At 32.4% G+C, this 14811-nt stretch overlaps 1 protein-coding gene across 2 annotated transcripts in view; it reads right to left on the bottom strand.

The window, feature by feature from the left end:
• LOC145266910 (nucleolar protein 56-like) overlaps positions 1-14811 on the bottom strand; it is a 36761-nt gene that overhangs the window by 13327 nt on the left and 8623 nt on the right. For both annotated transcript variants that reach the window (XM_080122699.1, XM_080122698.1), the window contains exons 2-6: positions 14576-14783; positions 12233-12406; positions 10368-10566; positions 3467-3654; positions 826-977 (exon numbers count right to left, since the gene is read on the bottom strand). In XM_080122699.1, the coding sequence (XP_079978825.1) occupies positions 826-977; positions 3467-3654; positions 10368-10566; positions 12233-12406; positions 14576-14783 (921 nt within the window). The remainder of the gene's footprint in view (positions 1-825; positions 978-3466; positions 3655-10367; positions 10567-12232; positions 12407-14575; positions 14784-14811) is intronic.

Here is a 14811-nt window from a genome sequence, read left to right as displayed (position 1 = left end):
TCAAATTTCACTTTCTTTGGAGTATTTTATCGGGGGCATAAATATTGGCACAAACTTCCATTCAAAAATTCCAACATCAGATTGAATTTATAATCCTTGGACACATTAAGCAAGATTCTATGAATTTCAATTCTGTAAGATTTTAAATTTTAGACATTTTCTAGGATCAAAATCATATAATGAAAATTGAAATAAGTATTCTAAACAAAGTTTAATCTCATTGTATCTTGATTTCAATGCTTGTAAGGGGACATAAGTCATTCAAAACGGTTCTGTTGGGGTAATTCCTTCCAGTAATCATTTTTTTTTTCTTCGGACTGGGGATGAAGCATCCTACCAAATGCCAGATATTCACCCACTATCTTATATATTCCAACCTAGAGATCTTAAGATTTTAAGCGTGCCTATAAGTGTAATTGTTTGAATCCCTCTTGCACTTGGTTCAACAGGTATATTTGTCAAATAATTTTTTAAATTTTTTGATTTCATTTCTTGAGTATGCATGCACATACACATTAGATTGGTTAATTTAAAAAGGAAAATGTAATGAATGAATTTAAATTCTAAAAAAAAAATGCATTTTGGATATACAGATACATATATACACCCACGTATACATGAAGGAAGAGTTTGAAGCCACAACACAATAAATCTAAATAAACAGACGAACATTAAATTCAAAATCAAAACTTGAAATGCAACGTTTTTCTAAAATGACATCATATTTTGCATTCAAACTCTTCCATATACACACACACACACTATTTATCTAATGGATAATTTTATAAAGATATAATTGGGTCTTAAAAGCAAAAAAAAACTTACGGTTTCTCCGATTAATGCTGTGAGATTAGGAGCAACCTGCCCCATTTTCTTCTGTAGATAATTTACAAGGTATTTACGATATTCAGAAAGTTCAATTACTCGAGAGGCAAATTTTTCGATATTTAACAAATCAATTGGTGAAATATCCATTCCTGTTTTGGGGAGAAAAATAAAAGTGATAAAAGTTAGCGCTTTAATTTTGGAAAAAAAAAAATTAGTTATGTAGTACATATTCACTTATATAGACTAAACAGATTTTCTTTCTCTGTAGATTTTTTTAGATCTGAGTAAGAAACTAAAAATTTCTAAGTTAAAAGTAGTAAAAAAAAAAAATAAATAAATAAAATCAAAAAAATCAAAAAATGAATAAATGAAAACTAAATTTCAAAAGCAAAATTGCTACAAACTGCAGACAGGAGAGAGCCAATATATAAAATTTCTTTTAGCAAAAATGAACCTCAATATAAACAACTTTTTTTCTAAATATCAAATGCCACTTTAATGAAAATAAATTAGGTATTTGTAATGAAATAAATTACAATTCCAAGAATGCAAAGAATATTATTGCCACATCTTAGATAGGGTTAAAAAAACTCAAATCTAATAGGTCTTGGGTCAAAAACGAATAAGCGAAGTAATAACCCGGTTTAATTATATAAAAAGAAACCATGCTAAAACTTCTAAAAAAAAAAAATCATTGAACGGATGTTTGTGTCGGGTGGGGGGGGGACTAAAAAAAAAAAAACGTTTTGGTAGGTAGGTAGGTAGGTAGGATCGAACCCGAAGCCTTGAGGCGAAGTTGGAAATTAAAGTGTGAAAAAAAAAAAAAACGTGACATGTTAACCGCTCGGCCACCAAGAAAGAGTAACTGAAACATGTCTGAATTTATTTAAGTATTAAGAATTGACAGGTGCCCGCACTTAACGACTTAATGGGGTCAAATATTAGTAGCAGAGTTAAATTTTACTGCGGGGCAGTTTTTTAATGAGGTCAAATAGAAGTTAATGCAGGGCAGTTTTCTTTTTTTAGTTTGTTTACCCAATTTTGGCTGGTTTTGTTTCCCCAAAATGTTGGGGGAAAACCAGCTCCCTTCTAAAAGGGGATTGTCCAAAATTGAATAGCAATTGTCTGATATAAGGAAAAACTCTGCATTGATCCAAGCTGATTGCTTTCTGGACGTTCCCGGAATCACGCCGGGAACAATGCCTTAAGCTTCAAATTAGTTTCGGTTTTATACGAAAAAGCCGAATCAACACGCGAGAAGCCAAAATAGCAATAATTTTGTAAAAGTCGCTGTAAATAAATCTAGATGTGACACGCGTTCCCAAATCGTAGATATTATTACCTAGGGGGGTATTATAAACACTTCTAAGCGCTAGTACACCCCCCACCCCCCGAGAAGCCCGGCGAAAAAAAAGCCTTTCTTGGACATACATAAAATGTGCACACAGTTTGCCTTTTATATATATAGAAGACTAGCGGGGGCACTTAGTGTTGGCCAGGTGTTTGTAGGTGTGTATGTTGGGGAGGAGGGGTTACATCAAAAACTAAAACCCTGCTGTTTGGACATGTAAAAAAAAAAAAAAAAAAAAAAAAAAGTTTTGCTGCGAGGCCGTTTTTCTTTGCCCAATTTTGGTTGTTTGTTTACCCAAAATAAAAAAAGTGTATTTGAAAAGCAATTGTCTGATATGACAGTTTTTGCCGCATTGATCAAAACCGACTTACTTTGTGGATGTCCCTGCCACGAGTGCCAGGGAACTGATGGTGCGGATCGTTTCGCTTTTTTTTTTTTTAAAGTGAAATGAAGACGCAGCAATCGAAATAAAAAAAAACAAAAAACCCCGAAGCCTTGAGGCGATGTTTGAATTTATTTAAGTAAGAACGAAATTGACAGGTGCGCGCCCAGAAGTCGTCGAGCGTTACGATGACAACGACATGGGTTTGTTTGTTATAAGCAAAGTAAAAAAAGAAAACAATGTTAAAACTTAAGCGGGAAAAAAAAAATACAAAAAGAAACTAACGTAAGGCAAACGAATGAAGAAAACAGAAAAATGAACACGTGAAAAATGGCTTAAATAAGCCTGTTTTGATATTAAAATTTTTAAAAAAATTGGTGGGTACCCGGGTGTTTTTGGGTGTGTGGTCGGAGATGGATAAGCGAAGTAAAAATAAAACAGAAAAACGAACGTTACGTGAAAAATGGCTTAAATAACACTGGTTTAATATTTATATTAAAAAAAAAAAAAAAAAAAAAAAAAAAGACATCTCACACCACGATTCGAACCCAAAACATTTAGACAATGAACCAACGCGCTAATCAACTGACCTAACGCGACTTATATGAAATTTGTTCAGTTTTTCAACTATTTAAAGTAAATCAGGTCATGACGTCATCTGACGCATGCGTAGAACCAGTCGAGAGGGCCGTTTTTGTTGACCCCCCCCCTGTCGAAAATTGTCGATTTCGGGGTGAAAACATGAACACTTTTGTCCAATTTTTTGATATTTTTTGAGTGAAGGATGGAGCTTCAATATGATACCGAGTTTGTGAATTGTTGTTGTCTGTTGAAAGTTTTTAGCAGACATACATACATACATACATTTTCGCTTTTATATATATAGATAGATAAAACAGACCAACCCATTGAAGATTTTGAAGCATTTAAAATGGCTAATGCTACATTTCTGTCTTGCAAAACTTCTTCCATCTGATCAATAGATTCGTCATTAAGTTCTTTCCGGGCTTTGACAATTTTAACAACTTTCGCATACTGGGATTGTTCCGGCACCAGTTTGTACAATTCTGGGAAATGGTAAGAATACCATTCTCTACAAATAAAAGAATCACAAAACAAATGCATTAAAAAACAAATAAAAATAATTAAAATTTAAAAAATGTAAATGTGTAAGAGTTATTCCCCTTTGTCAGCATTACAAATGAAAAGACATACTGAAAATTTAAGGGAAATAACTGGATTGTATGTTTTTTTTTTTTTTGTTTTTGTTTGGGTTTTTTATGAACCCTGACAAAATTAAGTTTTTTTAAATTGAAATGAGGAAAATAAAATTCATTGGTTAGGTATATAAAAAACTTTTTCGTTGACTTTAATATTTTTAATGTCAAAATTAGAACATCTTTATATCAAGTGTTGTTTATATATTCACTTTGGTGAAAATTTAAAAATTTGACAGGACTTTTACTTCATTTGGACCTACTGGAAAATGAAGTGCATTTCACAGCTTCCATTGTTTCATTAATATCCCTCAGTTTCTTGCTTTGTAGGCTTAAAAAAAAAGATAAAAACAATTGAAATTTCATTATTATTTTCATCTCATCTAAAGCTTACGAATAATTTCAAACTTTTTGATAGTTTTTTTTTTTTTTTTTTTTTTTTTTTTTTTTTTTAAATAAATTATAGTTGCTATTTCACTTATGTCACTCATTATGATCGGGTCATCAATGGATTCCCTTTGCGTCTTACGCAGCTTAATACTGGCCATAAATGCGAGACACAGTTTAGAGCATTTTAGATGACTGATTACAGGCGATGTGGCCAAAACATTTGAGAGGTTATGCAACATATTTTTTCATGAAAGCCAGTAGAGTGAAGCCAGCAATTTTTTTCTTGTGATGCCTTAGTCAGGATTATGTCATTCTGACACTCCCTCATCGACCATGTTTCACGATCATACTAAAGTACAGGTCATACATGTTCGTGCATGAATATTTTTAATGGATAAAATACAAATATAAAAATTTTATTGTAAAAAGAAAAAAATCTCTCATATTTGCAGACTAAAAGTACACAGAAATTTTCTTCACTCCAAATTCAACTTAAATAATCATTGGTTTGTTTAGAAATATAAACAGAAGTTTATGGTTATTTTCAGTTTCCATGTGGAGAATTTATTGCATTAAACTTTTTTCGATGAACATGCATTAGTTTTTATTCATGTTCTTATTTGATTTGTTACTAATAGGTTTTTAATTGCATATGATTTTAGTATAATTTATTTTAATATAGGTAAAAATCTTTTTTTTCTGTACTTATAGAATAGAAAATAAATTTTTTTTGTCATTTTTTTTTTTTTTTTTAAATGACTAGCAGCGGGCACCCAATCTTATCAGTCATAAAATTTGCATATGTTTTAATTCATGCAAGTTTCTGATTTATTACCACAAAGCAAATTCTCTATTGAATATATAACCGATTTCAAAAGTTTAAAACATAATTACTTGGATACCATCAGCTAGAATTGAAACCAAAGCATTTAGCACTCCAGCTTCATTCCCTCATTTAGTTCTGTATGCGTTATTCATCCATCCAAAGATTTTACTCATTATAAACCATCGTTGGTGTATGATTACTATTTCCTGTTAATTTCAGTTTTATGAGTTTATTGGTTAAATATTTATGCACAGACACGCATACGTACATTTTAATTTTTTTTTTATATATAGATTTTTCTTTCCATATTTTTGGGGTTTAAATCAAGATAAATATTTAATTTTTTTTTTATAATAAGCAAATGTTTTCTTTATGATTTTTTGTATGACATACATACTCAAGACAAAACGAAAATAGCATATTCTAAAAATCATTGAAATTGATCAAGTAGTTTTATTTTTATAAAGAAAATCATTTTAAGCGATTAATGGGAATCCATAGGCAGTACAACAAAAACCTAGTAAATATGAACTGAGGTATCCACCCCACCCCTCCAAACCCTGCCCCTTTTTAGATTTTTTTTTCAGTCACTTCTCAGAGATTGAGAAAATTTAATTTTATGATTTAAAAATAAAACCACTTGATTTATTTACATGAGTTTTCGAATATGATGTGTTTGTTTTCTCATGGGTACGTACATCATCTAGATTATTCTTTATTTTTTAATATAGGGAAATTCTGGACGAGAACCTAATAATCCCAATTCTAAAATTTGTCCTAAGCATGCCAGTATCTAAAATAGAAAATGATGGATCTTAAACTATGAAAAAAAAATTTTTTTTTTAATGTATTCAATTTAAATGTTTGGTGTATTTGTTTCAAACCCACAAACACATTTGAAATGCCATGGGCATAAGAATAAAGACACCACATTTTTTATATACCAAGAATAATTCTGCCAGAATAATTTAAATATAATGACAGACTCAAATCTTGGAAATGAAGGAATTAATTGAATATAGAAAACAGCAAAGTCAAAAGTGAAAGGGAAAAAAAAAAGTATTTGCATCATTAAATAACTGGGTCTTGTATTAGACTTTCACTAATAGTGGTGGTTATCTAGGTCAATAATGGCTGCCAACTGGTGGTCAAAACTATTATTGGTTGATGTAAAATATTTGATGGTTCACAACAAAATTGGTGCATTAAGTTTTTATGAAGTGATTTAAGCATGCACAAAAAAAAAAAAAAAAAAAAAAAGAAAGAAAGCCTTTAGCAGTTCATTTCAAATTTAACTCCTCCAAATTTCATTTGTAACTAAAAAATTACTAATCACGAGTTTTACTGATTATATAGAACAAATTAAAGCATGACAAATGCTTCTTACTGATTCTCTATTTCTGTGATATTTAAGCACGTCATTCAAGCAACCTGCGATCCTTATATCAAGACAAAGAAGCAACTGATTTTAATTCAAACAGACTGTTTTGTTTTGTACTAAAAACTTTTGTAAAGAATGGGTTGGTGGTTTTTTTTTTTTTTCAAACGGACAAAGATCTGGGGGAATTAAATAATTTGTTGATATAAGAGCTGCCCTCACTAAGTTTCCAGACATTTTTCGTACAGGCATTTAAAATTGTTGTATACTCTTAAAAATTCACTACGTTATTGCTATACATCTTATGAGATGACTGACCAATTTTTATGTCAGATTCAAATAAACAGCTAGAGCAGGAATTGGAATGCACCCTACTAAAGCCTGATTGTTATAGCTGGTGAATTTCAAAAATGCTATGTGGATGTGAGGACACTATAAAAAAACAACATGTAATAAAATTCTCTTTTAAAACATGGAAAAAAATGTCACAGAAACATAGAATGCTTCAGACCATCTTGAAGGAATCGAGTATCACTTTTTGAGTGGCATAAGAAATTCAAAGAAGGGGATAGTCTATGACGGATGATGAGAGGTGTGTGAGGAGTAAAGAAGTTAGAACACCAGAGTTGATTGGCCAAATAAAGAATTTCATGGATAAGGACCATTGTGCGGTTTAATTATTCACAAAAAACTGAAGATGCAGAAATTTGTGCAAAGTTTGTTCCTAGGGTGCTCAGAAAAGATCAAAAAGAAAGGCGTTATCATGGACATCAAGACAGTTCCTCACCCTCTAGTTCAGAACTTGCTCCCTGTGACTTTTGGTTATTCCCTAAGCTCAAAGAAAACCTTAGTGGCTGTTATTAGGACACAACCGAGATGAAAGAGGCTGTGACAAGGGTCATTGACATGCTCCTACAAGAGGACTTCCAGGAGACCTTCTAAAAGTTGCTGGAACGATACAAGTGCATTGTAGCCAACGGAGATTACTTTGAAGGAGACTAGAGTTTCATGTGTGTACTATCGATAAAAGTGCCCATAAAAAAGTCTGGAAACTTATTGAAGGTACTTCGTATTTACTCTCCATTATCATTTACTATTAAAGAAAAAAAAAATTACGATTTTAAAAAACTAAAATATTTTTTTTGTTTTAACTTAAGAGAACCCCTTTTTCTTTTTTTTAATATTTCGCCAAAATCTGAACAAAAATAAAAAAAAGCAGTATTTGTCATACATAAATAGTATAACCATACGAATTACTATTAAAATAAAAAATCTGATTCAATTTACAAACTATTTGTGCAAATAAAACTTGATATAGCTTTTGACTTGAAACAAACTGTTCTCAGTCTTGCAATATCATTGAACCAAAAAGTACAAAACAAGTATCAAATAAAAATGTCTAATATTTGAATAAGCTTTTCGTTTAATTATACTATAATTTTGTTACTTTTAATGGGTAGATTTCCTATTAATAAATTTTAGCCATCCACCCATAATTCATTTCAGTGATATGTTAAATTATTAGATTATGCATTTAGTGGTCCATGAAATTCAATGCAATAATCTCTGCTGGGTTTATAATATTAGATATTGAGTTAGTGTTTAAGAAAGTTAGAGATTTTTGCTTATTAGTGTAGCCTGGCCTCTTAATTAAAGTGATGTGGAAATCCTATATCTGTATGACTGCATGCATATTAGCAGGTTGCAATATAGATATTAAGTTTTTACAAATTAATGAATTAGGGTTTCAATATTAATCTATAATGTAAAAATAAATAATCTTACAAAAAAGAAAGGTTTCTCTACAATATATATTCAATTTAAATGTCTGGTGTATTTGTTTCAAACCCAAGAACAAATTTGAAATGTTATGGGTATAAAAATAAAGACACCATTTTTTTATATACCAAGAATAATTCTGCTAGAATAATTTAAATATAATAACAGACTCAAATCTTGGAATTAAAAAAGTATAAAAAATGAATAAAATTAAAATCAAAAGTGAAACCAATATTTCATCCAAATTTGTAATGGTGTTAAATAGCTTGGCCTTGTACCAGACTTTAAAATTAAATGATAGCTATTTTTTTTTTTCCACAGACAAGTGGTCTGTGGAATTCCTAGAGCTTTTCCATGAATAAGCATCATGCTGCCCAGCTCCCCATAAAAATATCTTCTATTGCGGTTAGTTTGAGATAAAAAATGTTTTTTTCATTTTTAGAAATGAAGGAGGAGATAATTATTGCTGAAATTATTATTTAGTAATCGCCAACTTTCATGAACTATTTTAAATGTATTATTGACATTGGCAGGCCAAAATGAATTTAGGAAAATATTGCCAAATACATCTATATATAATAAAACTTTAACGATATGAATTTTAAAAACTTTTTTTTTTTTTTTTTTAATCTATTCTATACAGTGTTTAAAAAAGAAATATGTACTCACACTAACTGCAGCCTCTTAGTATGCGCTATCTTTTGTCTAAACAATAATGGTCATCAATTTGAACATTTGCAAACATGATTCTGCAATTACATTTGTCTTCTGTATTCAAAGCTATTTCATTTCACTATGTGTGGTGTCTTTTTTGAGACATCACGTTGACACACCAGTTCTCGTTAGATGACTGACTATTTGGTAATACTAGGTGCTGTATGTAAGAGGCAGTTGACATCTCTCTGCAAGAACTGCAAATAACTAATGTCGTCATCTCCCCTAACAGGGATATACATGCGATTGGGACCACTTGTGAATTTGATATTCCCTAGACGTGTCTTCTTTTGAGGGAAGCTAGTTCAATCTGCTACCAGATTGAACACATACCTCTAAACACCCAGGCAACGCCAGGCACTCAGGCTAGTCTTTTATATAAAAGGCAGTTATCTGTAAGTGTATGTGTGTATGGTTTATGTCAAATCTATAAAACAAAAAAACTCAATGGCTTGGAAAGAATAATTTATAAAATTTAAAAAAGAATTATTCATCCTGAATTGGCATAGATTTTGTTAGGGAGAGGATGATGGTCCGCCATATCATGTAGTAATTAAAGTAACTGATTTTTTTTAACAAGGAGTTAATCTCCTTATGCAGACTCATTCCTCAAGGTAATGTCATATGTCCAGAGAGAGGAATGGGCTGGGTGAAAGAATTGGAGGGGACGGAAGAGTAAGAAAGACAGAGAGGGATAAAGTGACAGAAGTTCTTTTACCCTGGGCAACACTGGGTAGCCTTGCTAGTTACTTAAATAAAACAAACTGAAACTTTGTCAATTATTGCAGTATTTTTAGTGATATTTGCTCCTGACCAGATAGAGCTATAAAACTAACCCAACCATCTGTGAATGTGAGTGATACTATCGATGACCCTTCAAGTGTTAGGAAGTAGGGAAGAAAGAAAAAAAAAAAAGAGGAAATAAGTTTATCAACAGAACAAAGAAATAGAAAGTTGTTCATAATGGAACAACAAAGAAAGGTAAAATAGGATGCAAGGTGTAGCAACAACAGGGACAAAAGATTAATCAATATATTTTAGAATTAGTTTTTAAGAGTGGCGATGGGTTTTGCAACAGTTTACAATAGTTTGAAACAGTGGACAGTCGAAAGCAGATCGTGGCTTGGACCAGATCCAGAGACAAAGAAATGAATTAATCCAACTGACGAGCACGGCCACGGTTGACGACTATGTAGCTATGGACCTTAGCATGTAGAGGATCCATCGTGCCATACATACCCAGAGTGCAACTGATATTTGCAGGATTTATTCTTTTATGCTTGTGAACCACAGTCGCCAATAACGAGAAGACAGAATGAAGATGGTCATGGAAACCGTTGTCAAGCGAGTGGGAGGAACACATGGTTTTATCACATAGCGAAAGGAGGATCATATGATGTATCACTACCTAACCAGCGAAGCTTGAATGGATCCGACTTCTATCATGATGGGGAGACACTATGACCGCATGCGAGAGATAAAAAGAATTTTTTAAACCTCACCTGATTCTCATGCTGAATGTGTTGACATCTTTGTCCAGTTGGTCCAGTAACGCAATGCTCTGAATGATCATATTATCCACACGGTTAATGTTAAACTTGACCTTGGCTCGAGAGTAAGCATGACCAAGACCCAATTGTGCTTTGTCTTGAGACCGCAATGTCATACCTTTAATTAGGCTATGAAAATGGAAACGGATACCTGAAAATAAACAAAGTTTTTTTAATTTGCTAGATACACAACTATATTTTTAAATATATATTATTTTTGTACCCCAAAACACTAGTGTTTCATGCTTATGCAATCATCAGTGTAAGGAGTGATAATTACTGCCGGTCAGGAGATTCAAATCCAATCAAAAATACCTCTCGACTTCTTAGGTTAACATTCTACCTCTAGACCAGCAGAAATTAACACAAGAATTTAGAGGAATTAAGTGTTTATAAATGGCAAGTCAGTGGGCATACAGAGTAAATAGTCAGAACATTCCATAACCAGAAGTTGGAATGTTGCATTGGTATTAAAGTTGCCCGTTTTTTTTTCTAGATTTCCTAAAGAGGCTTTATAACTATATTTTAAAAGAAATGTTAACATTGTATCTAGAATGTTAAAATTCATTTTCACATTGTATGCATCGATATAAATATAGATACATAAGGTGTCACTAAAGTTTGGTAAAATAAAAATCAGGGATACAAGTAGTCAACAGTAAAAAAAAAAAAAAAAGCTGAAATATAAAGATAAATTTCTCAACATCCTAGGAGTTACCTTAACTCGAATTAAAATGGAGAAAAAACAATGTGCACTCATGTGGGGTGGGGAAGTTATCTAACCACCCCACTCCATCATGAATTGTTTAAAGTCATAACCTTTACAGCAAAATTTACATTTACATAGAGAACTGTAATAAAAGAGAAAAGAAAAGCAAGATGAAAATGATAATACTAATCCAGCTAAACAAAATAGGTTTCTAGCAATTTGGGGGGGGGGGGGAAGAATAGTGATTTAAGTGAAAATTCGCTTCAAGGCAGAGAATTCATGTTTGTGTGAAGTCTTTAGTTTTCACAGCAAAAACTCATGTTTTCAGAGAACTGTCAAAAAAAATGTCTAACAAAATGGCAACCAAGATGAGGCTTTTTTTATCATCATGCTTGTCTTCTTCCATTATATAAAGCACAGTTGTCTGTGTGTATGTATGGTCAGCTAAAAGTTAAAAACTACAAAACAAACACCAATAAAGTTGGTATGCTATTGATCAACATTGCTCTGGACGAATATCTAAAACTAGCAGGTCACTCAGCATTGCCCGGTCATAAAATACACTTAAATATGATATTTTGATTAATGCAGATGTCATATTTATTATTAAATTGGATTCAATATATATAGTAATGATTTAATAAGTTAAAAAAAAAAAAAAACAGAATCAAAACTAAAACATTTAGATTACGATTTACTTTTTCCTTTGACGTTAATGCCTGACCTATGAAGACATGAAAGAGGGGTTTGGAGAGAGGGAGGGAAGAGAGAGAGAGAGAGAGAGAGAGAGGAGAAACAGGGGGGGGGGGGGCAAGTTTTAATAGAAAGTTGTTACACTTTTGTCCTGGACAATACAGGGTAGCACTGCCAGTTAATAAACCATGGGGGTGGGATCAACTAAAAAGCAGAGAACCCACATGTGGTTTCTCTGCTTTAAGCAGAAAGTGCACTTTTAGGGGGGGGGGGGGCTACTACAATGCAGAAAATTCATATGCTTTAAATACATACTTCCCCTCCCCCATCTCCTCTTCTTAACAAGAAGATCCAAAAGAGAGAAAAAAATAAAGGTTTCCAAGTTAAGAGAAATTGTTAATGCTTTTCATCTTACCTCTCAGTATTTCGGGGATGGCTCCGATGTGCATACATGTCAACTTTAAAGTGGGGTCTTCACTGATAGCAGAACCAAGCTTGGAGTCAGACACGCCAAGGATGGAATCAACTTTCTTCTTTTTGGGAGGAACATTTGCCTCAATGAAGACGCGGAGATCTTCGTGTAAAATACCTGTTAGAAAGGTTGATTGAATAAAAGAAAATATAAATAGATGAAACGGACATCTTTTGCAAACCTTGAAAATATTTTGTATTAGAAGTGTTGCTTATGTAAAATGTGGGAGGGTGTGGGGTAAGCTTCAAATAACTGACATTCAGGGAACTTTGCTTAAGGAGTGTTTAATTGACTATAGATCAAATTCAATGCAAATCTAAATATTTAAATTTCAATTGAGAGATTGTGGCATAAGAAACAAACATTTGGGAAATATTTATTAATTGATGCTTACAAACTATTATTCAAATTTAAAAAAAATACTGGAATCTGAATTTTCAAATAGGGGTCCCATCACATTATGCCTAGCAACCATGTTCCAAAGTTCATAATGATTAATTTAGGATTAAGTCCTCCTGTACATAAAAATGGATAGCACTACTTGTCAAAGGAAAAGTAAGGCGCCTCTTTCCCTCCAATTGTCTGTGGGAGACCCTTGGGCAAAGTCGAGAACACACTTAGGCCCAATCAGGGTAACATGAGGTCATGGAAATCAGGTGACTGATGCAATATGGAAGCAAACAGAAATAATTCTATTCATGGTTTTGTATTTCGTTATGCTGAACAGAAGATATCTCTGGGTACAATGGTCAGGACAATCGCCTTATATGGGCACTGCTTGGACAGAAAGAAACTACAACCTACTGTCTGTACAACTGCAAAGAAAGCTTTGGCAATACATCAAACTCTTTATTTGAGAAACAGCATGAATAGGGTTTTTAATCAGAACACCTTGCTCAATAGGGATGAACAAATTCATGAATGCCTCGAGGGAGAGATAGATGGAGAGTCATAGACGTCAACACTCATACCAGGCAGGACACCACTTATTATAATGATGATATAATTTAATCAAACACATTCAAGAACAAAAGAGAAAAACAGTTCAAAACATTGCTAGCAAACCATTATGGGAATTCGGAATGCACACTCACCAACAATCGAGTAGAAAATAGTATGATGGGCTAGTACATGTAGATATATAGACGACCCTTGTAGACTATGTTTGAATAAAAAGCTTGAAATTGCAACATCTCAAAAGCTTATTAAACTGTAGAAATAAAATAGCAATCAACTGTAGAGAGATGAAACTACTTTAGCATAACTACATAAATAAATTAATAAAAAAACTAAAATCAACATCTAAAGTAGCAATGAACAACAAAATAGAAAAGAAATTTCAATCATGCACATGCTAAAATAAGGTCACCTGTTAATTAGACACATTCACAAAAGGGGTGCGCCAAAACAAAACATTGTCAAGGTGAGACAGGCCATTGGTTGAAAGAAGCTCAGCTATTGACTAATGAAAACCTAAGTGATTGGATAGAAATAATAAATCTGATTGGTTAATCAACTAGACTAAACAGTACATGTACATATAAAAACAGCAACAAAAAATCTGTGCCTTTAGCCTGACGAAGATGAAATGTTGATGCCTGTGTAATTTAATTGCCATATATATGTTTATTCAATTATATTTCACCTTTTATTTATACTATTCCTTTAATTTATGAAGCTCAATGTAACTATAGAGCATATACAAATAAATGACAAAACTATGTTCCAAATTTCAAGATGTTGATTATCTTAGCATTTATTTCTTTAAGTTGAAATGCTCAATTCTTGACAACACCTGTTTTGTAGCGCAGAATCATTCATGTAATTATGCCAATTTTTCTGCCCTTAACTCATCAGAAAAAAAAAAAAAAAACTTAACTGTACAAGAAAACAAGCCAAGCAGGAGTGAAAAAATTTACTTCCACCATGACTAATGTTTGTGCAAAATTTAAAAAATCCACGGTGTGGTTATTGAAAAAAAGAGTGCAAACGATGAACGGATGAAGGATTTTGGGGCAATTTTACCTTATAATAGCCAGAGGGCAACCAGTTATCCAGGAAAATCCATTCTGGCAAAAATTTACTTTCACCATGACTAATGTTTGCGCAAAAATTTTTTAAAATCCAAGACATGGCTATTGATAAAATTGTGAACAAAAGAACAGCAGTGAATTACTAGGTTCGATCCCTCCTTTGTCAACAGACACATAAAGGAATATGGGCATGATTACATATATATCCATAAAAAAAAAAAAAAAAAGTAAAAAAGAAACAAAAAGAAAATACCTTCTGAAATGCTGTTGATGTTGTCCAGTGCATTTGTACCACTTTTAAAAGGTGAAAAGGCGACCAATTCAACTATGGAATTAAATTTGCTGAGGTCTGTGACTGAGGCTTCAACCTGGGGTAACAAAGCCCCCAATTCCTCAAATTCTTTAACACGGAATAAACTGTAACCAGACGCATGTTCATACAAAACATGCAGTAATTGCGTCTAAAAAAAAAATGAGAGGAAATGGAAT

The sequence above is a fragment of the Euprymna scolopes genome, chromosome 42 (assembly GCF_053919585.1).
Source record: "Euprymna scolopes isolate OS-2025 chromosome 42, ASM5391958v1, whole genome shotgun sequence".
NCBI classification, from domain to species: Eukaryota; Metazoa; Mollusca; class Cephalopoda; order Sepiida; family Sepiolidae; genus Euprymna; species Euprymna scolopes.
This window is presented reverse-complemented; position numbering and strand designations above follow the sequence as displayed.